Source organism: Eretmochelys imbricata, chromosome 4, assembly GCF_965152235.1.
Source record: "Eretmochelys imbricata isolate rEreImb1 chromosome 4, rEreImb1.hap1, whole genome shotgun sequence".
In the NCBI taxonomy this organism is placed as follows: domain Eukaryota; kingdom Metazoa; phylum Chordata; order Testudines; family Cheloniidae; genus Eretmochelys; species Eretmochelys imbricata.
This window is the reverse complement of record NC_135575.1, coordinates 20,540,243-20,567,631: the sequence shown is the minus strand read 5'-3', so window position 1 is coordinate 20,567,631 and position 27,389 is coordinate 20,540,243. Positions and strand designations below refer to the sequence as shown.

The following is a 27,389-nucleotide window of genomic DNA, read 5'->3' as shown; positions in this document are numbered from 1 at the left end:
TGAAAATGGCGGATCTTTCGAAATCCAATCCCGGCCGCTGACATACCAGCCTCGGCAGCAAAACAGCCCCAGCGGCTTCCCCCCTCCTCCGCCTGCCGCTGCCAGAGGCCGGCCGGCCGCCCTCGGCCCCTCGTGCTCCGGGACTAGCCGCCGAACCCCTCCCTGCCCAGCCGGAGCTTGGCTTCCTGCTGCCGCTTCGCCTGAGCGGTGAGACGCCCCCCCCCCCCCGCCACGCAGCGGCTGGGGCTTGTGCCCTGGGGACGGGGCTGGCCTGGCCGGAAAGGTAATGAGAGCAGGGACTCCTGCTCGGGCGGTGCAGGGGGGAGAGAACTGGGAGCTGCTGCTAAGGCCTAACCCACCTCCCAAGGACTGAGCTTCTGCTTGACCTGGGCAGTGGTATCTAAGGGGGTTCCAACAAATGACTCGGTGTGTCATCCCCTACAACCTGCCTTGAGACAACAGGGTGCCTCGTGCAGGGAGAAAGCAGTGGGGAAAGCAATATGACTCATTGTGCCAGCTTTTTTTATTTATATATATATATATATATATATATATAAAAAAATAAAGGATGGAGGTGTATATTAAAGTACTTGTGGGGATATTAGGGCTTTAAAAATAATAAGCAATTGCTTTCTCTGAAGGGGGTGTCACTGATATTCATCGTGGGTGGACTGTGATAAAGACTGAAATCCTTTTATAAAGTCTGGCTGCTCCTGGATTGCTGTGATCATCAAATACTATTTATATAGTGCAGTTGATCTTTAAAGCCCTAGTCAAGCACCTGCTCACAATGTGCATCCCCTTTACCAGGTGTAAAAGGCCAGTGAGATAGTATTATGGCACCATACTGTTTGTATCAGTATTTCTCACTGTTTGTTTTTTAAAAAAACAAGTGGTTTTGTTGATACACCACTGTTCTGAAAGAATAACATCTATTAAAGTTGTGAATGAGGTTAATGATACAAAGTAACTGTCAGGGTTATAATCTGGTGTTTAGTCACCACAGGTTTATGCTGAGGTTCAATAGAAATTCCTGGTCAACATCAAAATATATCATCCATATTGTAGAGATAGCAAAGAGAGACACTCACAGACAAGGTGGGTGAGATAATATTTTTTGTCTCTAATATCACAGGACCAGTACAGCTACCCCACTGCATACAGATAGCATATGGCATTTTTGTTCAAGATCTGTTCACTTTGCCATATTTAGAGTTAGGAATCATGTTGTAGCATTGTTTGGTTTTGCTTCTGTAGGTGGTACCTAGCTGGGTTAGAGCCACCCTTCCAAGCTCTAGCAGAGATCCTGAGAGGTACTGAACACGATTCCCATTGCTCAGAATTTATGAGGGGCACGCCCCAGAGTACAGTCCTACCTGGGTAGTATAAAATGTTTGGAGTTTTGTTATAAGAGTACACAGAGTATATTTGATAGTTCAGCCAGGCCCTTAGACCTCTTTCATTACCTGTTTCTATAACTTTCTGAAAAAAAATTTGGGCTTAAAATTTTGTGCATTATTTAAATAGAATTCATCCTATTTTTTAAAAATATCATACAATAGAACCTTGGGCTCAGGAACGAAGGTTGTTTGTTGCTCTGAAATGTTCGAAACTCCGAACAAAATACTAGGGTTGTTCTTTCAAAAGTTTACAACTGAACATTGATTTAATACAGCTTTGAAACTTTACTAAGCTGAAGAAAATTGCTGGTTTTAACCATCTTAATTTAAATGAAACAACCACCAGAGAAGTTTCCTTACTTTGTCAATTTTTTAAAAAACTTTCCTTTTATTTTAGTAGTTTACATTTAACAGTACTGTACAGTAGCTCTTTCTTTTTGTCCTTGCTGCCTGATTGCATACTTCCAGTTCCAAATGAGGTGTGTGGTTGACCAGTCAGTTCAGAACTGAGGTTCTACTGTACTTGTTGTGAACTTTGTTCTCAGTGAGGCCAAGGGCCTTTGACATAGAATATCAGGATTGGAAGCGACCTCAGAAGATCATCTAGTCCAACCCCCTGCTCAAAGCAGGACCAATCCCCAATTTTTGCCCCAGATCCCTAAATGCCCCCCTCAAGGATTGAACTCACAACCCTGGGTTTAGCAGGCCAATGCTCAAACCCCTGAGCTATCCCTCCCCCCTTGTGATCCATCCCCTGTCATCCAGTTCCAGATTCTGGTGGCCAGAAGTTTAGTTGAGTCTCTGACTAGCTTGGCTAATAGCCAGTGATGGACCTACTCTCCATGATCTTATCTCATTCTTTTTTGAGCCTACTTATACTTTTGGCCTTCACAACATCCCCAGCAAGGAGTTCCATGGGTTGACCGTGCATTGTGTGAAGTACTTCCTTCTGTTTGTTTCAAACCTGCTGCTTATTAATTTTATTGGATGACCCCTTGTTACGTTATGTGAAGGGGTAAATAACACTTCCCTATTCACTTTCTCCACACTATTCATGATTTTATAGACCTCTATCACATCCTCCCCTTAGTCAAAACAGTCCCTGTCTTTTTAATCTCTCCTTGTATGGAAGCTGTTCCATACCCCTAAGCATTTTTGTTGCCCTTCTCTGTACTTTTTCCAGTTCTAATATATCTTTTTTGAGATGGGGCGACCAGAACTGTGCACAGTATTCAAGGTGTGTACGTACCATAGATTTATATAGTGGCGTTATATTTTCTGTTTATTCCTTTCCTAATGGTTCCTAACATTCAGTTCGCTTTTTTGACTGTCGTTGCACATTAAGTGGATGTTTTCAGAGAACTATCCACAGTGACTCCAAGATCTCTTTCTTGAGTGGCAACAGTTAATTTACAGGTTTCAGAGTAGCAGCCGTGTTAGTCTGTATTCGCAAAAAGAAAAGGAGTATTTGTGGCACCTTAGAGACTAACAAGTTTATTTGAGCATAAGCTTTCATGAGCTACAGCTCACTTAGACTCATCATTTTATATGCAGTTAGGATTAATTAGCTGGTGGCCAGAGCTAATTTTCTTATTTTCTTTCTCAGCTCTTCCCAAGAGGGGGGTGAAAGGGCTTGAGGGTACCTCACAGGAAGGAATTCCCAAGTGCTCCTTCCTGGGTTCAAAGGCTTTTTTTTTTTTTTTTTTTGCATTTGGGTGGTGAAGAAACAGATTAACAGAGCCAGAAGGGTACCCAGAAGTCACCTTCTACAGGACAGGCCCAACAAAGAAAGTAACAGAATGCCACTAGCAGTCACCTACAGCCCCCAACTAAAACCTCTTCAGCACATCATCAAGGATCTACAACCTATCCTGAAGAACAGCCCCTCACTCTCACAGACCTTGGGAGGAACATGTTGTGACAGAGTGGGCATTGTCTGTTATTTGTATGAATCTTGCCCATGCCGCAGTTTCCCTCATATTTTGCAAGGCTACCCAGTGGGAGGATGAAAGAACTGTTTGCTCTCATGTTTGAAGAGACATTGGTTTAGAAATGTTAAGTACTTTATTCTAAAATCTCATGACACACTCAGTTCATGGATATACCATGTTTTTTTTAAACCCACTGAAAGATGGAACTCTAGATAGATCTGCACACGCGTAGGTGTATCTGGAATGCAGTACACTGAAATGCAGGGTCAACTGGTTAAAAGGGACCAATTAGACTTGTTTTGAATTCTGAGCCTTCTTCAAACTTAAGTATCATCCCTCCTCCCCACTCATGGTGCAACAGCATAGTATTATTTAGAAGGGTTTGTCCTTATTAACTCTTTGAAGGGAGTTGAAACTGATTGTACTGTAGGTATTCTGAACTTTAGGTTTCAGAAACTATTGCTCCATACAGAGAATGTAAAACATGAAAGATTAGTGGAATGCCACAAGAGGAGGAGGAGAAAAGCTGCTAGAGGTTTGGTGCTTCTTCCCCTATCACTTCAAAGCCACATCTACACTAGCAAGCTAACAGCGGCACAGCTATACTGCTGTAAGGTCGCTCGTGTAGCCCCTCTATGCCAACAGGAAAGAGCTCTCCCGTTGACATAATAAAACCACCTCCACACATGGCAGAAGCTCTCCTGCCAACATAGCAGTGTGCACACTACCACTTTGCTAGCTAAATTTACATTACTGTCATAAATATAAAGGGAAGGGTAACCACCTTTCTGTATACAGTGCTGTAAAATCCCTCCTGGCCAGAGGCAACATCCTGTTACCTGTAAAGGGTTAAGAAGCTCAGCTAACCTGGCTGGCACCTGACCCAAAGGACCAATAAGGGAACAAGATACTTTCAAATCTTGGAGGGGGAAAGGCCTTTGTTTGTGCTCTTTGGTTACGGTGTTTGTTCTCTTGGGACTGAGAGAGGCCAGACAGAAATCCATCTTCTCCAACCCACCCTAATCCAAGTCTCCAATATTGCAACCAGTATAGGTAAGCGAGGCAAGGCGGATTAGTTTATCTTTTGTTTTATGTGAATTTTCCCTGTATTAAGAAGGAGATTTATTCCTGTTTTCTGTAACTTTAAGGTTTTGCCCAGAGGGGCATCCTCCGTATTTTGAATCGGAATACCCTGTAAAGTATTTACCATTCTGATTTTAAAAGGTGATTCTTTTACCTTTTCTTTAATTAAAATTCTTCTTTTAAGAACCTGATTGATTTTTCATTGTTCTTAAGATCCAAGGGTTTGGGTCCGTGTTTACCTGTACAAATTGGTGAGGATCATCATCAAGCCTTCCCCAGGAAAGGGGATATTTTGGGGAAAGACGTCTGCAAGTGGTCTCTTTCCCTGTTTTGTTTAAAACGCTTGGTGGTGGTAGCATAGGGTTCAAGGCCAAGGCAAAGTTTGTACCTTGGGGAAGTTTTAACCTAAGCTGGTAAGAATAAGCTTGGGGGTCTTTCATGCAGGTCCCCACATCTGTACCCTAGAGTTCAGAGTGGGGAAGGAACCCTGACAATTGCTCAGAGGGGTGGTTCCCCCCACACCCTCCACAAGCAACATAAGTACATGGCCTAACTCTTCATGTTAGAGACTTTCCCTCTCCTGGATTTAAGATGGTATTAGAGCTGGCCTATGGTAATGGCCCTGCACTTAGTTTTGTCTAGATTAATAACCAGACAAAGAGGTGCCCTATGAGTCTGATGGCCTTTGTGATGCTTATAGGTAATGTACACAGGGCACTGACCTGCTGAGTCCTTTTTTCTGCTAAATTTAATATACTAGCACATTCACAAATACTCTTTGTACGTACGAACAATTTTTCTGGGTATTTATACATTGCTTATTAAGGTTGTGTGAGCACATAGATTGTTAGAATGCAAGAATCAAATACTCCAGTACTCTTAAGTTGTTTTGTTTGGCAGATGTTAGATACTTAAATACCCTATTAGTGCATGGAACATGTTTGCCATATCAGATCAAACTACTAATAGCGTCAACACTTGATGCTTCACAGCAGAGCTTTAATATTTCACCTCCTCTTGATAGCCAGGGATAGATAAAGCTGGGAATAGAAGGTCCTGGGAATTCTTCCATGGAAATGAGCCTAGATCCTGATTAGATGCTCCATCTTCTGTTTCAACTACTGAATGGTTGATGACTTATGATACTCCTCCTTCCCTCTAGCTGGAAAGATGAGCTTATGGCTAAGGGACTCAGGAGGAAAATGTTCAGTTTATTGCTCTGCCTTCAGATATGATGTGTAAACCCAGGCTAGTCACTTAGTCATGTGTGTCTACTCCCTCTTCTGCAATAAATGGGATATTACTCTCCTACTTCTCAGGGAGGATACGTTTGATATTTGAAGAGCTCAGATTCTACAGGGCTGGGCACCATATGAGTACCTACATAGAGGAACATCTTGTTGCTGCTTTCCTCTGCTCAAAAGCTCCTGAGGGAAGTGAGAAAAAATGATCTCCACTAACAGTTTTTTGGGTTGTCCTCTCTTGTGACAAACTTATCTGCCTCTGTTCATAGTTTTCCAAATCAGCAGAGTAAAACTGATGTAATTCTTGTTTGCACTGCTGTGCATAGCATTCTGAATAGCAGCAGTGAAAATGACTAGAATCTTGTTAATCCAACAGTGCTGCTTATTAAAGCTATCGACAGCAACAGATTAAGTCTGTCTGCATAGACTCATACCCTTTAAGATCAGAAGGGACCATCATGATCTAGTCCAAGGGGTCTCAAACTTGATTCCACCACATCCCCCTTCTGACAGCAAAAATTACTATTGACCCCAGAAGGGGGAGACCAAAGCCTGAGCCCACCCCAGTCCTACCGCCCAGGGTGGGGAACGCAAAGTCTGAGCTCCACTGCTCGTCGTGGGGAAAGGGGTCAAAGCTGAAGCCAAAGGACTTCTGCCCCAGCCAGAAGGCCTGAGCCCCAACGGCCTGGGCTCAATCCCTTGGGCTTTGGCCCTGAGCCCCAGCAAGTCTTAGCCAGCCCTGACAATCCCATTAAAATGGGGTTGTGACCCACAGTTTGAGAACTGCTGATCTAATCTGACCTGTCCATTGCAGGCCACAGAGCCTCACCCACCCACTATGTAATAGATTCCTGACCTCTGGCTGAGTTATTGAAGTCCTCAGATCATGGTTTAAAGAGACTTAAAGTTACAGAGACTCCACCATTTGCACTAGTTTAAACCTGCAAGTGACCTATACCCCAGGCTGCAGAGTAAGGCAAAAAATCCACAGGATCTCTGACAGTCTAACCCCAGGGGTAAAGTCCTTCCTGACCCAAATACAGGTTAACTTTCTAATGCAAAGGTAATGTAGTTTTAAGACCAGCGTTGCTAGTAACGTAAAGGGATACATCTGCGTTATATGGCATACTCACCACATATGCACCCCCTTGAGTCAGGGTGTTGTTACCATAGCTTTTTCTCCAACACTCTCTGCAGGCCATGTGTCTTTGCACATCCTTGACTCCCAAGGTCTTCTGTGGCTTGGCCTTCTGGGCAAGTCACATAAAAGTTCTAAATCTCTTCTGGGATGACCAAAAAAAGTCTACAGAAAATCCAAATAAACCTCTAAACTAGTGAGTCGTCCACCCACTCAGACTCTACTGAAGTACTCTTACTGGCCCTGCCTTGGGCTGCCCTCCTACAGGTGCCTAACCCATTCATGCAGAGTTCCTCCTCAGTTGTTTCTTGTTTAGCAGGGTTTCCCCTACTGCCTCTTCTTCCTGGGAACTCCAGCAGCTTTCCATAGGCCTCTCTTATGCTCTTTCTAGGCCTTGCCTTAGGGTTCACACCCCAGGAAACTATTTTGGTCCAATGGGTTCTTTCCTGGAAGAGTGTGCTGCCTTTTCTGCAATCATTCCCAAAGTCTGCTTATAAGGTCCAGCTGACTAACAGCTCATATCTAGTTTTGGCCAGGAGGCAATAAAGCATTCACCTAATAGATATGGATCCTGTTGCTAATTGGGTTCCCCCACCACAGTCACCTCCTCCTCCTCCTCTAGCAAGTGATGGAGATTCACCCAATCATGGTCTGCTTGACATCTAGTCAGTTTTTAAAAAGAGTTTATAGTAGTTTCAATATCGTACCTACTCCCTAAATTCTTACTGCCAGTCTCCATGGTTTTAATATCAGATTTTACTATAAAACACTTTCTTTCCCATTTGTGTGAAAGACTTGCACAAAGAGGGTAACTGATTATACAAGGGAGGTAGTGAAACTGATCACACACAAAGCATGCCAAAGTGGTCAAATGCACAAGGTAAGCAAGTTGAAAAAAACTTTTTTATGTAATCTTTCACTTACAGTAATTAGAGGTGTTACTTGTAACAGTAGTAGATAAAAATATTTTCAGATATAAGATTTTAAGTTGGTGTCTCTCTAATTTTTTTTAAATGAAATCTTTAATTCTGCAGAAATAGCTGATTAGGGAAAGATTCCTACTGGTATGAGGGCAAACTGATTTTTCAAGCCATGCTTTTGAAGAAGAGAACCACCTGACCCCCCTGTAATGAACCTAACTAATGCTGACATGACTTACTAGTTTTCTCATCTTTAGAAATTAAGTATATGAGACTTATATTGATGACATTTTATAGTTGATAATTTAAATGCACAAAACTAATGAAATTGTCATGACTCCCACTGTTGCCTACCTTGCCCATCTTGTACAGATGCAGTACCTTACTTGAATATGAGTTTTGTTACACATAAAGGCATACATTTAATAACATAGAGAAGTACAGAATAATAGATAATAGAGAGGGAGATGAGTTGTAGTTGCCTTGAGAGAACCATAACTTTGAATTTTCTGATTCTTGTCTGGTCACATTTGTTTAACATATGTCTGAGAATGCAAGGGTGTCTTTTGGCAAAATATCTGTTTAGTTTCTGTTTAGTAGTTCTTGGGAATAATTAAAGGAAAAAAACTGGTGCCTTGCTCACTATGTATTGCAACTGGATAGGATAGGGGGCAGGGATTTTTTTTGTCCTGAAATAGCCTGCTTTGGCATTGGTATTTGATAGATCTTAATGATTTCTCTCATGTCACAGTGAAGAACAAAGTCCTCTAGGACAGCAGTTCTCAGCCAGGGGTTCTGGGGGTTTCAGGAGGTCTGCCAAGCAGGGCCAGCAATAGACTCACTGGGGTCCAGGGCAGAAAGCTGAAGCCCTGCCGCCTCCAACCCTGCCACCTGGGGCTGAAGCTGAAGCCTGAGCAACTTAGCTTCACTGGGTCCCTTGTGGCATGGGGCCCTGGGCAGTTACCCTGCTTGCTACCCCCTAATGCTGGCCCTAGCTTTCATATGCAGAAAAACAGTTGTAGCACAGGTGGGCCATAGAATTTTTATAGCCTGTTGGGTGGGGCCTTAGAAAGAAAAGGTTGAGACCCCCTGCTTTAGGGCAATACAAACATTTTTCTACTTGTAACAAAGTGTCTCATATTTTTATTTGGTTGGTGGTTTGTGGAAATAAAATTATCCTTTCTCATTTGTTGTACATGATCACTTTTTTTTTACTGTCATGTTTTTCTTTTAATCTGTTTCTCTGAAAGTGTAACAATGAGGATAATACATATAAAAAATCTGCAGACTTTTTGTGGCATTACATTTTTCACTTATTTCTATTGGCCAGGACAAGGTTACAAGTTCATCTTTTGATTTACTAGATTTTTACTGAAAAATGGTTTGTGTCGATACAACACACAGAATATTCATTAAAAGGACTACTGCTTTAAGGAACAGGTTTCAGAGTAGCAGCCGTGTTAGTCTGTATCCGCAAAAAGAAAAGGAGTACTTGTGGCACCTTAGAGACAAACAGATTTATTTGAGCGTAATACTTCTGCGTATTCCCTCTTGAAGGTTGTATTGCTGAGCTTTGGAAACTTTCTGGAAAGCAGTGCCTATTGGGACAGCTGCATTGAATGTTCAATGCAGGGGTTATAAAAGTGCAGTGTGACCCCAGCCACCTCATTTCCTAGCTCTCTTCAGGTAGTTATGTGCCTGTAGGTATTTTAGGGGACTTTTGGCAAAGAACTCCACCTTTCAAATTGTATCATAGGTAGTAAGAAACCGTTAGGTAGTTTGTGCCATTGCAGTTAGGCTTTGTCTGGACAAAGTTCCTTCATCCTTTTTGGTCATGGGTGATCGGACCTCCAAAGATTGAAGAAGAATGGATAAGAAGCATGCATTTAAGCAGTGTGCTCCTGCCCCCCTCCACCTTTGTTGTGTGGTGCCTTTACACTTGGCCACCTGCCACCAATAGGCAACAGAGGGTCTATGCCAGGGGTAGCCATCCTATGGCATGCGTGCCAAAGGCAGCACGCGAGCTGATTTTCAGTGGCACTCACACTGCCCGGGTCCTGGCCACCGGTCCGGGGAGCTCTGCATTTTAATTTAATTTTAAATGAAGCTTCTTAAACATTTTAAAAGCTTTATTTACTTTACGTACAACAATAATTTAGTTATATATTATAGACTTATAGAAAGAGACCTTCTAAAAACATTAAAATGTATTACTGGCACGTGAAACCTTAAATTAGAGTGAATAAATGAAGACTTGGCACACCACTTCTGAAAGTTTGCCGACCCGTGGTCTATGCCTTCCTCACCAGGATGTCTGATGAAGGAGGGCATAGATCACAAATAAGGAAGGAACTCTTGGCTTCCCTTGTGAAGGAACAAAGCAGGGCTGGCTTTGCCTTCAAAGCCAGGGAAGACGGGATGACCCCCGCTGAAAAAATTGGTGTCAAACAGATTGAGGGCCCTGTCTGTAGCACCTAAGGCCTCATCAGCAGTAAGAATTTCCACTCTGAGAAGTGAGCCTTTCCCTGTTGAAACTTTATTGGTGTTAGTAAGTGGCTTAAGTCACAGGCTGCAGGAATGATCTGAGTAGAACTTGAAACAGCGGGGGAGCTGCTGTTCAGGTAGTGGAGCTGTCCTTTCCTAGACCTCTTCATGGCAGACAGCAATTTTAATTGTCATCAGTTCTGTTCCAGAACATGTGAGGACAAACTTGGATCACAAATGCATTTCTGTTCAACTGAGAAAATCAGTGTTTTATTTGATTCTGTTAGCAATTTAAAAATAAATAAATAAATAAACAAACCAGACTAGACCATGGCGCAGAGAGTTTCTTCCAGCGTGGGCCAGACAATCGGTGGCCCTGCTGTCTCAAGAACTCAGTCTTGTCTTGCATTTCAGTTTGGAATTGCACTGTGCCACAGCTTGCATAACAAGACATGGAATAATTCTGTCATCATATGCTCTGTGCAAGGGGAGTTTTTAGTGGAAATGTTTTTACTTGGGATAGTAGATAATCCATTTCCACATTCTGTGTGTATGTAAACTGTTTTGGGCTACCTATTCTACATAAAATCTCTCAGCCTATCCTTGTCTTTTATAAAGGTAGGTGTCTGCCATCTCAGCGTATCATCTGCCAGTGGACAGTTCTTCTGCATTCAGCCCTCTCACTATCAAAACATTCCTGAAAGGTGTAGTGAACAGTTCCCCTCTAGTCAGAGATCTTAACCCTGTGCTGACATGTTTGGTGGACTCACCATTTGAGCCTTTGGAAGTGTGCTCTTTATTCCACCTGCTAGAAAAGACAGCAGTTATAATCAGAGTTTCATCTCTGAGCAGAGTGAATTCTCTCTATTGTATTCCACACGGACAACTTTGTCCTGCATTGTCATCCAAAATTTATTCTGAGACAAAAATGCTATGGTGTGTAACAGTCACAGTTGCTCAAGTTTGGGCTAGTAATAATTGACATTAAAACCAAGGAGTTCTGTCAATAAGCTATCACACACACACAACAACCAATCAACAATAAGATGTACTAAATCCAGTATTTATTTGTCCCATTCAACACAGTTACAAGCAAACCGTCCACCAAAGCAAGCTTATCTGTCCATGTGTTCTGGTCCAAACATAACATTTAAAAACAATCAGAGACAACTTTGTCCATCCATAAGAAAGTTTCTGTGATCAGTGTCCATCAAAACTATAATTCTTTATTTTTGGTTATGCAATTGTTCTGCAAATTCAGGCTAGCTTTAAATCCACAAGTAAAACATTAATAGGTATTAAATGGCATGTCAGAAGCCATCATCCACTCTACTAATGTGCTGCTGGGCATGTGAAGTGTTGGATTGTGGTAATGCCTATACAGATCTCATAAATCTAGAAAATTAATTTATGGAAATGAGATGAAAAAGCAAAGGGCAGCGTCCTGAGAATCTCAAAGCATTTTGCATAGGTGGCTCACTTTTCCCTAGTATCTTAGATAAGGAAACTGAATCACAGAGAGATCTAAAGGGACAGTATCAAGTATGGACGTACGACTTCTTACAGAATGAAGTGAGAATTTAAAAAAAAAATCTAACAGCGTAGATAATTTGGTTCTGAGTATGGTCACTGGAAATAAACAGGTCTCCCATACCAGTATTGGTCTTGTTTCCAGTCAGCATCACTTTTAGGTTTTAATTCAAGAGCAAAGGATTGGGTTACAAGCTCTGCAAAGGGTATTTTGTTTAAACAATTCCATCGGAATAAAAATTTGCTGTTGGTCTTCACCTTTATAAAACCTGTATTTGAGGGTAAATTGGACCCCACAATGTCCTTCTAAGTGACTTGTCCAAGGTTACACAGTGAATCAGTCCTGGGTGGAAACAAAGCTCAAGTCTCCTGATTCCCAGCTCCCTGGTCTAACCATTAGAAAATGTTGCATTCGTTTTTTGTTTCCCAAAAAGAAAAGGAAACAAAAGTCATTTTTACAGCAGCTTCAAAACTTTGTAGCCCTGAGCTTTAGGTCCCTTTGTTTCTGTATTGGTCCATTTCACAAGAGGACTAGGGAGAAGGAGGAGGAGTGGACCTTATGAAATTGAAAGTCAGGTTCAAATTTCCTGGAATTAAGAAATTATATCTGCTGTTTGCCTGATGCTGAAAATCATAAGCTGTAAATATTTCACCAGAAGAAATAAAGCAATTAAAATTTCTTGTGAGCCTTCTAATACATTTGTCTTACAATATTATAAAGGGAAGACATAGCTGCAATTATTAAGTTCTTTTCTTCATCTCACCTGTGTTATCTTACCTTATTTTACATATTTTCAGTGTTACCACTTGCAGTTGCATAATAACAAGAAGAGCGATGTGCAGTGCAATAAGTAGTTATGAATCCAGTAATCATTATCTGTCTCTTTATGGAAGTAGCACCTCTTTTGGTGATAAAAGCGAATTTTCAAAATGCTTAGCAGTTTGTTGCTAATGATAGAAAGATAACTGATGTATGATTGACCTTAGAGAATTCTTTTTAAAAAAATAGTATTTGGTGTTCCATTTCTGACATATGAAGGCTCCTTGACTTTTTTTAAATAAATGCTTAAATTTGACCTCCACACTATTCAAAAATCCCAGAAATAAAATTCTTAGATTTGGAATACTGTTGTGCTTGAAGTGCGTGTGTGTGTGTGTGTGTGTGTTTACATGCATACATGTTACAGACAAAAATAAAAGATCAGAAGACTCCTAATTAAAATCAAGTTAATTTAAAAATTACATTATCTAAATCAATGAGGCCAGTGGGTTGCTAATGAAGTGTAATTAGTCGCTTATTTTCTTATAATCTGTTTGCCTTCACATGTGATCTGATATGAATTTCATACATAATGTGGAGATGGGCAGGCATCTTACTTGTATTTTGTTTTTAAACCTATACCTGCTGTTATTTAGTGCACTGAATTTTTGGGGCACCTTGTACTGTGTATTAAAAATACTCCTATGGTTGTTAAAGGAAGATTCTGCTACTCTTGTCAAGCACCTGTTAGGGAACTTAAATATAATCCTTTAGGTATTTGTAATATTCCTGTCATCAGGTTATTTAGGCACCAACTGTTTAATGTCTTTGTGGGTCATATTAGTTTGTTTTTATTTCATCATGAACGATAAAGGGGAGACAACTCTTCCTAGTGACTAGAGAAGGGGCTTGGGAGTCAGGCCTTCTGGCTTTGCACATGATTCGCAATGTGATTGTAGGCATCTTATCTAGCTTTTTCATGCGTCAGTTTAATCCATCTGTAAAATGGGTATAATATTTACATTACTCCTGTGGATGTTGTCATATTTGGTAGAGCATTTTGCAATCCTCAGCTAAAAGAGCCTTTTTATTTGCAAATTACTGCAATTACTAAGTTTTTTATCTTCATCTCACCTGTGTTGTACTGAGATTCTTCTGTTTGTCCTGAGCTCTGTTGAGGATCTGGGAATAGTAGGATAGGACCCTGAGTTTCCTAGATATAATAAATTAGTTAAATTCAAGTGACAGCCTTTACGGTACGTAATTGCCATTTATGCCTTTTGGAGATTTCCTCCCCCAAATGTGAATGTGTTGCCATTATTTTTGTTTCGTTTCCTCTGGTTTTAAGACCAGGATTCAGCTAATGAAGGAATAATAATATGTTGCATAAGATACATCGGAAATTATCTTCTTACTAGGAGGTACTTTTCCATACAATATTATCTGTTTTTGGCAACACAGTGCCCCATTGAAATCTGTGTTGTAAGTATTCTGTTCCCTGCGGTGAGACTCTACAAAGTAAAGTATAAAATGTCGTTTAACTGCTTATGGAGCAGTGCTCTTAAGATACACCAGTAACATACGATGTAATTATTACACAACATGCTATATAAAGTCCCAGTAAAATTTGTAGCTTAAGTATTCTGTTTATTGCAATGGACCTTTGTACAGTAACAATAATGCTTAGATGCACTCCTGCTGAAATTACTGGCAGAGGGCCTGATCTTGAGAGGTGCTGAGTCTAGCAACTCCCATCTAAAATCAGTGTGAATTGTGTGTGCTCCCTGCCACTCTGTATCAGGCCCAGAATGACAGTTTAAGTATTTCTTGTTCCAAAGTGTGTGTGTTTAATGTGATATTGTCCTCCATTCTGAAATCTTCCATGGCTTGGCACTAAAGGGACACTGTGTAAACTTAAGCATCATATTACAAATACACTTCTTTGCCTTGGTTACCCTTGAGGTAATTAAAGATTAAATAATTTTTAAATCTACTTTACCCCAGTTGTGTTCTACATTTACTTTTTATGGTTATCTCATTTTGGATAATGAAAATCAATGAAGATGGATTCACGACTATATGTTTTTACTTTCAGGTTCTTAGTGATGTAATGTTTGGGTATCAAACACTGCAGGGGAATGTTTGTGTATTTCAAAGCTGTTTTCACAGTTATTTTAGTTGTGGAACAATTTCTGTTGGTTCTCACAATTTAAAAAATGGTGAATGTTGGGTCAAATTTAAGGTGAGAGTCCTTTTTTGAAGTCCAATGGGTATTTGATTGGATGATTTGAGTGTAGAGAAGCATAAGGCTGACTATATGGACATTTTCAACATGTGTTTATTCATATTGCCCATCATCTCTGGTTCTTCTTTTCAGTTTCTGTGAAACTGCATGGCATTAAATTGACAAAAGCTGTCATGTAACCAAAAGAAGGGTAAAGGAAAAGCTGTTAGTCTTTGACTTTTACACAAGAGCCTGTTGTGAAATTAGAATATGGTTTCCAATTTAAAATCCAACCTTCTAACTATTCTTAAAATATTCTATTGGAGTGAATGGTGCATGCATCCAATTCCTTTCTGAAGAATGTAATATTTAATATTTGTGTAATAAATGGCAAATGTTTATAAGGTTTACATGTTAACTTAATCGTGCAGCCTAAAACCGTTTCTTTTAATTAAAAGGGGGAGGGAGAGAACAAAAGAAACATGGGTATTTAAGCTAATTTGTAACTCTGTTTTCTTGGTAACCCCAGCGTTACCTTATTTGTCAAGTTGCCCACTGACAACTTGTTGCTGCCTTCCTAATCAGGACATGCCATTCATCAGCCAAAAGCCATGTATGTGAGCGGCATTTTTCTTCTTCAGATCTATGAAATGTTGATTAACCAGCTAGGTAAACAACACTTTATATCTGTAAAGCTATATTCATTACACAAAGTAAAACTATTCAAAACCCCCCCACCCCCCACTGTTCCTCACACGTTCTTGTCAACTGCTGGAAATGGACCACCATAATTATCTCTACAAAAGTGATTTTTTTCTCTCCTGCTGGTAATAGCACACCTTACATGATCACTCTCTTTACAGTGTGTATGGTAACACCCATTGTTTTGTGTTCTCTGTGTATATAAAATCACCCTACTGTATTTTTCACTGCATGCATCCGATGAAGTGAGCTGTAGCTCATGAAAGCTTATGCTCAAATAAATTTGTTAGTCTCTAAGGTGCCACAAGTACTCCTTTTCTTTTTTCGGATACAGACTAACACAGCTGCTACTCTGAAACCTATCTTCAAACAGTAATTATATGGCTAGGGCTATGATTTTGTCACTAAGGTCATGGCCTCTGTGACTTGAGCCTCCAGTGCCTGGGAGCTGTAGGGTTCCCCGCCACCCGTGACAGGTAGCCGGGGTGCCCAGGAGCTCTGAGCCGGTGGCCGGGGTGCCCCGGAGCTCCGAACCACCACGAGCAGGGGGGTTGCCCTGGAGCTCTGAGCCAACCCCCCCCGGGTGGTGTGGGGAGCTTGCAGCTCCCCACTTTATCATGCATATTTTTAGTAATAGTCACGAATAAGTCACGGGCTTCCGTGAATTTTTCTTTATTGCCCATGACCTGTCTGTGACTTTTACTAAAAATATCTGTGACAAAATCTTAGCCCTAACTATGGCTATGTCTAAACTAGCACTTTTGTTGGTAAAACTTTTGTCGGTCAGGAGTGTGAAAAAAACGCACCCCTGACTGACACAAGTTTCACCGACAGAAGTGCTGGTTTGGACAGTGCTATGTAGGCAGGAGACATAGCTACCGCTGCTTGTTGGGGGTGGTTTAATTATGCCGGTACGAGTGCTCTCTCCCGCCAGCTTAGTGCAGCTATATGGGAGACCTGACAGCAGCGCAGCTGAAGCAGTACAGCTGTGCTGCTGTAAAGTCTGTTGTGTAGACACAGCCTTAGTGTTAAGTATTATTAAAGGGCAGTCACTGGTACTCAGCAAGGGGAGTTTCCCATTGGTTCTCTCATTCCATGTCTGTCTTTTAGCAGAACCAGATGCACTCCTGCTGAAAGTAGGCATAAATAACAATTTAGTCAGCTCTGAGAAGTTTGGCGGGTGCTACAACAAAAATATATATGCACTCTTGAAAGTCAGGATGATGAAATGTAGCTATGACTTGAAATGCAGAAGAATCACAGGTTTCAGAGTAGCAGCCGTGTTAGTCTGTATCCGCAAAAAGAAAAGGAGTACTTGTGGCACCTTCGAAGTGAGCTGTAGCTCACGAAAGCTTATGCTCAAATAAATTTGTTAGTCCCTAAGGTGCCCCAAGTACTCTCCTTTTTTTTTTTTTTTTTTGAAGAATCACAGCTGTTATGTCATATATCAATCACATCTCTCCTCATTATGCACATTCAGTACAGAAGAATTAGGTAACAACCGTGGGGCTTTGTTTTCTGTTGAAAAGGTCAGGTGATCTAATGAGTCAACTTAGTTCTCTAGATCCCCATAACTCAAAGTTTTTCTTTTGAAATGTTATTTAATACATCTTTATATTTTGCATCCATGCCATGCATAGGTTACGCCCCCTCCAAATGTTCTTTACTATTTGAGGTCACACTTGGGGAATTATGAGATTTTTCTTTTATGTGGGTTACAGTGTCTAACCCTGTAATCTATGTTTTATAATCTTTTAAATAACCATGCATTTTAGAGTGCTGCTTTGTAGAAACCTGTTCAGTAGCCTGGAAGTGTTGGGCATTTCATAGGACTGCTGACAGTTGTACAATGTATTACTGCTGTCCTTTCCCAAAAATGAAGAGTTGAGTGGAAAGAAAAGAACAAAGCAGGAACAGCTTGTGTCTGTTTTAGAACGTGACAGGAAGGGGACACAGCACATCTAGAACTTGATGAACGGTACATCAGCTATGGAATATTCCATATAGACCTACTTTAATCAGATATATGCTATGGAAGGAAGGCTGATGAGAATTCATGCTTGTGTCACTCCTGTTGATCTTTTTTTATTTTATCAAGGTTCTAGATGTGCTGTGTCCCCTTATTGTAATGTTGTATGTCATGAGCAGGACATGAACAGTTTACAAAACATCGATTGGCTGAATCCTGTCAAAGTGCTTGGCCTTTTTTGCCACTCCCAACTGCTGCAGGGGGAGAGGGTAGTCAGATTTCTACAAGGGTCTTGTCTCTGACTCCTTCTCCGGTCCACTGCCTTTAGTTTCTGACTAGCAGGTAGCTCCACCCATTCTAGATACAGGAAGGGAGAAGAAACTCCCTTTCCCCCTCCCAGTAACTACTCTAAAGGGTAGGGCTATGTCTCCAGTACCCCCTGTGCTTAGAGGGGGCCCGTGCTTCCACAGAGCCTTCTCTGTGGTGCTACGGGGGTAGAGTTGGAGGGATTCGTCGCTCAGAGCTTTCCCAGTCAGCAGTAGCAACACTAAGGAATTGGTATCATTCTTGACGGTGTCACTGCTGCCCCATAGGGTTCTCAGTCACAGCAGCTGATTCTTAATCTTCCCAGTTCTTCTTAATCTCACTCAGTTACTGCCTTGCAAAGCACAAAGCTGCAATAGATGCCCTGGAGCTGGCTTGGAAGGGCTAAAAACTTCATTTTTTAAATTAAACTTTACATTAAGGGAGAAATTGATGCCTTAGCCATACTTGCCAGGCGATGGTTCGCACTTGCTACTGATGAGTAGATTTTGGGGAAGTATTTTTCAGTTTGAATGCAGCTTATTGTAATATTCAAAATCTCTGGTTTCAAGCCATGCCTCGAGGAAACAGTAGGCTGTAGTTTCAACTGTGTAGTCATTGGCCAGACGCTGCTTTAGTTTGACTATTGCTTTCGTCTTGGGCCTAATTGTTTACTGTTGATATAGTTTCAAGAATTATAAAAAAAAAATGGAGGTGGAATTTTTGATCCTTAAGTCAGTGCAGGAACTGTGTAATAGTATAGTATCTTGGGTTCATTTATTGGTGCTTCCCAGTACTTTGTATAAATGCAATTTTTATATAGTTTGTGTTGAGAAATTTTGTCTTAGTGAAGTTTACTGTAATCCTAATTATTATTTTAGAATCTAAAACTTTGATACTTGGCTCTTGTAGCAGTGATACCATCTTAATAACTTTGGTAAAGTGTGACATCTGAATGGGTTCCTTTCTGTTCTTGCATTATACGTTCAACAGAATCGGTCATAAAATCCAGCTGCCTTGCAGGTATGTTTTTAATTTGTTTGTTACAATTAATTCCACTGGTCTATTGTCCCTTAATCCCCTCTTCTTTTCCCCTGTGAAGGGGAAAAAGGATTTGTGTTTTTACTTGTTCCTTTGTGGTTTGTAAAAGAAGAGTCTGAACATCCTTATTCATTTTTTTTTTTTTTTTTTTGGCTTGAAAACAAGGCTTGTTCTTACCTTACCTTGCTGTATAGTCTCCTTGTTTTCCTTAAAAATATCAGGAATGCCAAGTAAATTGTCTTCTCTGTTTTTGATGACAAATTCCTTGATTGACTCAAGTGGAGTCAGAGCTTCCGCAGCCCTTAATTGAAGGGATTAATATGTTGTATCCTTAACAAAGAGAGATTTTTCTTTCTATCGCTTGTTAGAAAGTTGTTAAGAGAAATCGAGTTTTAAACAGTCTACGTCCTTGGTATCTCTAATGTCATAACTTTAGTAGTTTTCAATTCACCTATTAACTCTTCCTGGGTATACAAGACCTGAATTTCTAATATAAAAAATCTTAAACACATGAAAATCATTTCCATTAGGACCTCTGTTATACATAACAAGGAAACAAAAAATAATATTCCACTTTTTTTTCCTTTGCAGGTCCAAGTTAGGAATTTAGGCTGCTTTCTCTTTCGTACCCTTTCTAGATGTACCACTATAACCTTGATGGCTGTTGACTAGAATTTGAATTGTACTCCAAGAAATCCCGTTTTTGTTTTGTGTGGTTTTTTTTTTGTTTGTTTGTTTTATGTCTTTTGTTGGTATATTGTTCAAAACAAAAGCAGGACATAAGTTTGTAAATGCTATTATTGTTTCCTGCATGGATCTTATTATTTTTACATTTGTGTATGGGTTTACTATTTTGGTAAAGAAGATAACCTACCATAGCGCTCTGTCTATGCTTCCGCAGAAGATTTTATTCAGCAACAATCGGTTCAATATTTAAGTACCACACACTGCCCAAATTAGTAGCTTAAAAAAAGAGTCCTGCAGACCATAACTCATGGAGGAGCCTTTTTTTTTTCCTCTCACCCTCTCCCTCCCGTTTTACCTCACCAACACTGATTTTGGAGCTACAGCCTCTCTTCAGTTCTCAGAAATTCATTAACTGCAGTTTTGTTATCTCAGCTAATTATTTACCAAGAAACATGTTTTATGCTTCTAACCATATTACAGTTCTACATACTTTTTTTGTTTGCTCTAAATGATTGCGCACAATTTTACAAAAATAAAAAAATCAAACAACCCCCAAACCGGACCACAGCCTATAATTGGTAGGGCTTTTCAGACTGCTGAAATTTTAGTATTTTTAATTTTTCTTCTGTTTTTTCATTTACAAAAAAGGATGACATGCTTCCATTATCTCTCTGTAAGGGGAGTTCTCCATACTGCTCTATTTCTTTCATTGATAGTGGACACACATATTTTCCAGAGACTTATTTAAAGGCTATTTAATGGCTTTCAGGGAACAACAATATCTATGAGGTTGTCCACTATCAATCCAAAAAACAAAATGCTAAGAAGGAAATCATGGATAGTCCTCCTCCTTTCCAATTTAATAGAGACCATCTTAAATCCACTGAAGTTAACAGAAAGTCTCCCATTAACTTCATTGAGCTATGGAAGACTTGGATTTACAGGGCACAAACAACATACAGAGATCTCTGCATGTTTGAGTTGTTGTAGAACTTCTGAGCAGTTCATTTTCTATTTCTGTCTCTTGGGAGCTGAAAGATTTTAATGACCTTTTCTTCTCATCCTGAAAGAAGATTATTTTTCTAATTAACCTTGTATTGTATTGTCCCACTGCTTATGGCTAGTGTAAAACCTAGAATCGTATTGCTCTGAACATGAGTAGCAGATGTGGCCCCAATGCACCTGGGTTTGTTTTTTACTCTTGAGGGGTTGTGGTAGTGTTATATCCTAGTTAGGGAAAGGTCTTGCTGAGATTTTCTTGGTTTTGGGCTTGGATTCTGAAACCCTTACTTCTGTAAGGGCTTCTTGGTACTTTGCTCAATATGCTGACATTATTCCCTCAGCCCAGACCGTTCTAAATAGTGCTTCTGTAGGATTTGCACACTGCGTTGAAGTAGGGGTTTTTTTTTTTTTCAGCATTAAGGGTCTACCAGCTGTTGTATCTGGCAAAGCTGTTACATTTTATTTGGCACAAGGCAATGGCTCTGCTGGTCACAAGAGAATGTCACTCATTTTGGGGATTATGTTGAAAGATTGATATATACATTTATGTAGCTACTTTTAGGTTTATAAAAACTAGCTGCACATCTGAAATTAACCAACTGCCTTTGGATTGATGTGAGGAAAATTATTTACTTGTGAAAATTGCATTAATAAATTAACAAAAAGAAAAGGAGTACTTGTGGCACCTTAGAGACTAACCAATTTATTTGAGCATGCTCAAATAAATTGGTTAGTCTCTAAGGTGCCACAAGTACTCCTTTTCTTTTTGCGAATACAGACTAACACGGCTGTTACTCTGAAACCCATTAATAAATTAGTTTGAAATTACTTTGGCAAAGTCAAAGGAAATGGGGAAGGATCATAGATATAATTAACTTTGGTATTTTAAAAATTTTGATTTTTTTTTTTCATTTAACTTGTGCTACAGAGGTAATTAGCTTATTCTGTTGATCCTGTAATTTTCATCAAAAGAATCCTGTCTACCTTTATTGGTTTGCATTTTTACCAGTGAAAATGTTAGTATATACCAAATTATAGTAATGCTATATCAGTTTGTTAGAAATTCATCATATATAGAGTAGTGAATGAGGATCAGGATTTAAATTTACTGAGAGGTTTTTATAGCCACAGCGCCAGCACAATGGGGGCCTGGTCCAGGACTAGGGCCCCTAGGTGCTACCCTAATACAATAAAATATACTTCCATATTTGGAGGTACCCAAACTTGCCATGTTTGGCTGTAATGACTTTTTAAGAGAAAGAGAGAGAGGGGAATAGGAGAAAAAGGATAAATGCCGTGAGCCTTGCTTATATGCAGAAAACAAGGAGATGGCCTGGCTTCTTGTATTTACATGTGGCTATAAAAACCTCTCAGTAAATTTAAATCCTGATCCTCATTCACTACTCTATATATGATGAATTTCTAACAAACTGCACAAGTTAAACGAAAAAAAAAATCAAAATTTTTAAAATACCAAAGTTAATTACATCTATGATCTTTCCCCATTTCCTTTGACTTTACCAAAGTAATTTCAAACTAATTTATTAATGCAATTTTCACCAGTAAATAATTTTCCTCACATCAATCCAAAGGTAGTTGGTTAATTTCAGACATGCAGCTAGTTTTTATAAACCTAAAAGTAGCTACATAAATGTATATATCAATCTTTCAACATAATCCCCAAAATGAGTGACGTTCTCTTGTGACCATTGTGCCTTGTGAATAAATTTCTAATGCTAAGTATTGTGATGAAAATATCCCAAATTTCCCATCATATTTATTATAGGAAAAAAAACTTGGCTCAAGTCATTAATACCAAACTCTGGTCTACACTACAAAATTACTGCAATATAACTACATCGCTCAGGGGTGTGGATTATTCACACCCCTGAATGACGTAATTATACAGACCTAGGCGCCGGTGTATACAGTGCTATGTCGGCGGGAGAGCTTCTCCCACCATCATAGCTACCACCTCTCACGGAGGTGGAATTATTAAGCTGACAGGAGAGCTCTCTCCTGTCGGTTTAGAGTGTCTTCACCAGAAGCACTACAGCAGCGCAGCTGCACCTGTGCAGCTGAGTCACTGTAAATCTGTAGTGTAAACCTGCCCCAAGATTCTCAATGCTTCAAGTGTATTTGGTGCAAAACTCTTTGTTAATGACATGTAAGTTCCGAACTGCACCATAAAAATGTTTTGTTAATCATCTTTTTCTTGTATAGTTTTCTTACAATATTCTAATGAACAAAAATAAACGGAAACTAGTGGGAACCTCTGACCCTGTTACAGTAATTGCTTTCATCATCAGCCTGTCAGGATATCAATTATATAACATACTGCAGTTTTCCCCTATCTTCTGTACTTCCTGGGTGAATACTCTACAGCTGTTCTATGGTCAGTGTGGTTGTTGATCATAAATGGTGCAAATTCAGACACACTATGGCATTGTTATCAATAAATGCAACCTCAGCATTTAATCCATGCATTTTAAACTATCCACAACAGTAATCCATTAATTATGAATGGCTGTGCTGTAAAAACGGCACCACTGAACTTTGCTCTACAACGTGCAAACGCAGGTTTGCGAGGGCAAGGTGTTACGGTTGCTACACCCTGAGGTTCAGGGTGAATGTTGTAAACGATAAGAGGGTACATAGTGTGCCCACCCACTACAAGGTGAAAGAAATAAGCTAATGGAAGGAGGCAAATGGTGAAGGAAGTATTTTAAAATGCTGATCATTGTTGACTGATAAAATGTTACCTTTTTAATGGGAAGTCCAATATTCATGCTTCCGTATCATATTTACAGGAGATTCAGCCATTTTCATTTTCCCCTCTTCAAGGTTTTTCAAGTTGAGACTCCCATGTATAGAACCCACTGCTAATTCTGTTTTTAAGCTAGCTTTTTTCTAATCAATTCAGCCCACCCTGCTGTGTCCTGCAGATTAGTTCATTTATTCACTGGATGTTTTATATTACAGTCACAATTTGAGGCTCTTTCTTTTCTAATAAGTATAGAACAAGTGAGCTGTGCTTTCCCTCCCACCCCCACCCCGTGGGACAACCGAAGCATGAAATCATCCATGGCTTTGAAAAGCAGCACTATTGGCTTGGTTCTCAAATGGGTTGGTGATCAAGTTCAATAGGTAACTAAGTTTGTCACTAAAATAGCTCTGCTTTCCCATGTGCTGTTGCTGAGATCACTGAAATTAATACTCGTAAACAAGTGAACTAATTATTAGCACATTCACCACTTCAGACAACTCCATGGAATGACAGCTTGGTAATGAATGTTGGCATGTGTGACCACTAAAACCATTCATGAACTCTTACATTTTAATCCCTGGCTTTCTCTGGCCCAAGGAGATGTGGGTGTATTGCAATGCTGCTGGAGGAGGTCTGATCTAAATTAGGATTAAAAGGAAATTCAAGTAAATGTATTAAAGAATCAAGGATAAATTTCACAAGAAAATATAGTTCCACTAAAATTCCTCCACCTCCAGTATTTGTGCACTTATGTTTTCCTCTGTGGTAATACTATTCCTGAAGCTTTGCAGAAATGTATGTTGTCATGGAGATTAATAATTTATGACCTACTAATTGACCTTTTATTACTTTTTTTTTTTAATACAGTTGCAGTGCCGGGTCGTTGCCTTACTGCCGGAACATCTGCAATGGAGGTGGTATCACCAGAGGTGAACAGCTTACTCCCTGAGGAGATAATGGACACGGGCATAACTCTGATGGAAGATGATAGCATTGAGGCTGTTATTGTGGCATCGCCTATGGGAGAGGCTATTCCTATGGAAACCGAACTGGAAGAAATAGTGAACATAAGCTCAGCCAGTGACTCTGCAACTACAACCACAGCCACCACAGAACCAGCTACCGTGCCCAGCAATCACTCAAGTCAAGTTACAGTGAATACCACAATTACAAAAACTGACACTAATGCAACAGTAAAACCTGCCTTGCAAAGTGGCCTCCGTAAACTTGGTGCTCAGACTCCTGTCACGATCTCAGCCAATCAGATTATTCTGAACAAGGCCACTGATCTTAAACTTGGCAATCAAACTATTAAACAAGAAGGGCAAAAGCTAATTGTGACAACTTTGGGAAAGTCTGGCCAGCCAATTGTCTTAGCGCTACCCCACAACCAGCTACCCCAGACTCAGAAGGCCACAATTCAGGCTCAGGCAGGAGACTCCAAGGTACCAGCCCAGCAGATCAAAGTAGTTACTATTGGAGGGAGGCCAGAGATGAAGCCTGTCGTTGGAGTCTCCTCTTTGACGCCAGGAAGTCAGCTGATCAATACTGCAGCCCAGTCTTCTGTATTACAGACCCAGCAGTTAAAAACAGTACAGGTAAAAGGGGTTGTATTAATGAAACTTTTTTAAAAATAAACCTTTTTTGTTTTAAAACGAAAACTGTTCCCATATGGAAGGTTCGTTTTTGTTGATAGAAATGTGTTTGCATGTGTGTGCACACGCAACCCTCAGAATTCACTGTGAGTATATATAGAATATTTCTTCTAGTGTATCCAGTCATAGCTGAATGTATTTAAATTATAAATTCTTTACATCCAACTACCTTTTGGGAGATTAAGGTTTATCGCAGAGTATGTGTCTGTGCCATCAGAATTTATTGCAGTGGAGAGAATTCTTCACTGAGTGTGATTCAGTTAATCCCATATACCTTTAGGAAGAGTGAACTCTGCATGGATATTAAGTTTATTTCTTTTCTTTCTTCCTGATTGCTGTTTAAATTTCTAAAGCACACCCAGGCTGAATCTGGAAAAAAGATCTTCCCACAAACGTTAGCTGGGGATGGGAGACTAAAACTAACAGTCTATATAAAAATCAGAATACTTGCTGTGCTTGTGAAATGATGGAGCCATAAGCAAACAAAATAGAGCGCTAAAATCCCAAATGGATATTTCACAGGAAGCAAACCCAAACTATAGCATGCAGAACATTTGAGACTATGTATTTTAAAGCACCATTCAATCTCGGTGTTATTTTCCAGTGCAGTCTTTTCTCATATTGCTCAGTGCTTGTAGCCACATCAAAGCTGAAGATCAAATTCCTGACTAATGTTGATTTTTAATGTTTGACTGTTCCCTACTGATTTCTTTTTTACTTCCATTGTTAATGTTAAGGTTGGCAGAATGTCTTTAAAAGAGGCTGTGACTCCTGACTCGGCACAGGAACATTTAAAAATGGATCAATTCCTGCCATTTGGCTTGAGTTGTAGGGCTGATGCTGGCAGTTTAAAAAAAAGCTAAAGGAAAAAATGCATAAGTTATGTTGCACTCTCAGGTTGTAGCATTTATGATTTTCCTCTTGCCCATGGCATCTGAGACATGAAAGGCTGTGATTCTTCCCGATTGTCCTCCGCTATTTTCTTGCCTTAAGGAATCCTGAAGGTTTTCCTGATTAATTGATTTATGTCCGATTGCAAGGCTTTAAGAATCACTGCTCTACAAAACAAACTTGCTCTTCCCCTTTGGTTTCTTTTATAAAACAGATGAAACTGTTTGCATTTGGCTTTTCAAAAGCTACAATTAATGTTTTTGATTAAAAAAACACACACACCCATAAAGCTATGCCATCTGCAGGCATGTTTAATATGTAAGAGATCCATAAGGGTAGATTATTGCTTAGTGTGGGCACTGTGGTCTACTGTATCAGTTTCTCAATGAAAAGGGCTGATCATGTGATGCTGGGTCTTTTGTTCAGCTGGTTCTTCAGAGAAGTTTATGTAGTAGTGTCAAAGGCGAACCAGTGATAGGGGAAGCATTCTGGAGGAGAAGAGGACCAGGTGGCAAACAAGGAAGCACAGGAAAGCAAGGGATATAGAGGAGGGGAATGGATGGGATTGGGGAGAAAAAAATGCAGACCAAGAGTCAGCAGTGTGACTAACTGTTTTAAAAACAACAAAGCACTTATTGCAACAAAGACAACAAACCACTTCCCTAATACTGCTTTTTCCTTGTAAGAAATTCCTGTAGGTATCACAGGGATGTTATGTCTTTGCAAATGGGAGAGAAATCCATGATCCACGAGATCATGAATGTGAGGGAAGGTGTTCTGTGCGGGAAAGATAATCTCACTATTAAGATCTTGTCCACACTTACAAAGTTTGATAATCCTGATCTAGGAGATTAATGGTGACAGAGGGAGTCAGGAGATCCAGGTTCTCTTTCTGGCTCTGATTAACTTCTCAGTTCCCCCATGTGTTAAATGGTGATGCTACTCCCCTACCTCAAGGATTTTGTGAGGCTTAATTAATTGATTTGTAAAACCATTTGAGATCCTCCAATGGAAGGCTTTGTGAAGAGCTCATAATTTATCTTATTTATTTATTTAAAATGCTGTTTGACTCTGAAAAGTGAATTGATTAAAATTAGCCTAGGATCTGAGAATCTAACTGTGTTCTTAGCATACATCATCATCAGTATTAAAAGTTTTGCAGGTCATGTTAGACCAGAGGTGGGCAAACTACGTTCCGCGGGCCACATCCAGCCTACGGGACCGTCCTGCCTGGCCCTTTAGCTCCCAGCCAGGGAGGCTAGCCCCCGGACCCTCCCCTGCTGTCCCCCGTTCCCCGCAGCCACACAGCCGCACAGGCAGCTGGCTCCGTCCGGGTGGTGGGGCTGCGAGCTCCTGCTGCTCTGAGCAGCATGGCAAGGGGGTGGGGAGTGGGGGGGTTGGATAAGGGGCAGGGAGTTCCGGGGGGCAGTCGGGGGACAGGAAGCAGGGTGGGGCAGAGTTCTGGGGGGGGGGTCAGGGGATGGGGAACATGGGGGGTTGGATAGGGTGTGGGAGTCCCGGGGGGCCTGTCAGGGGGACGGGATGTGGATGGGGGAGTAGGGGCAATCTGGGGACAGGGAGCGGGGGGGTTGGATAGGGGGTGGGGTCCTGGGGGGCCTGTCAGGGGGCGGGGGTGTAGATAGAGGGCGGGGGGGGGC

General features: G+C 40.5%; 1 protein-coding gene across 4 annotated transcripts in view; it reads left to right on the top strand.

The window, feature by feature from the left end:
- Positions 1-27,389, top strand: part of LIN54 (lin-54 DREAM MuvB core complex component) — a 58,704-nt gene continuing 31,315 nt past the window's right edge. The window contains exons 1-2 of one of the 4 annotated variants that reach the window (XM_077814966.1): positions 1-283; positions 24,053-24,783. In XM_077814966.1, coding sequence (XP_077671092.1) covers positions 24,094-24,783 — 690 coding nt within the window. In that variant the 5' untranslated portion in view covers positions 1-283; positions 24,053-24,093. The other 3 variants (XM_077814965.1, XM_077814967.1, XM_077814964.1) reach the window with 3 other exon arrangements.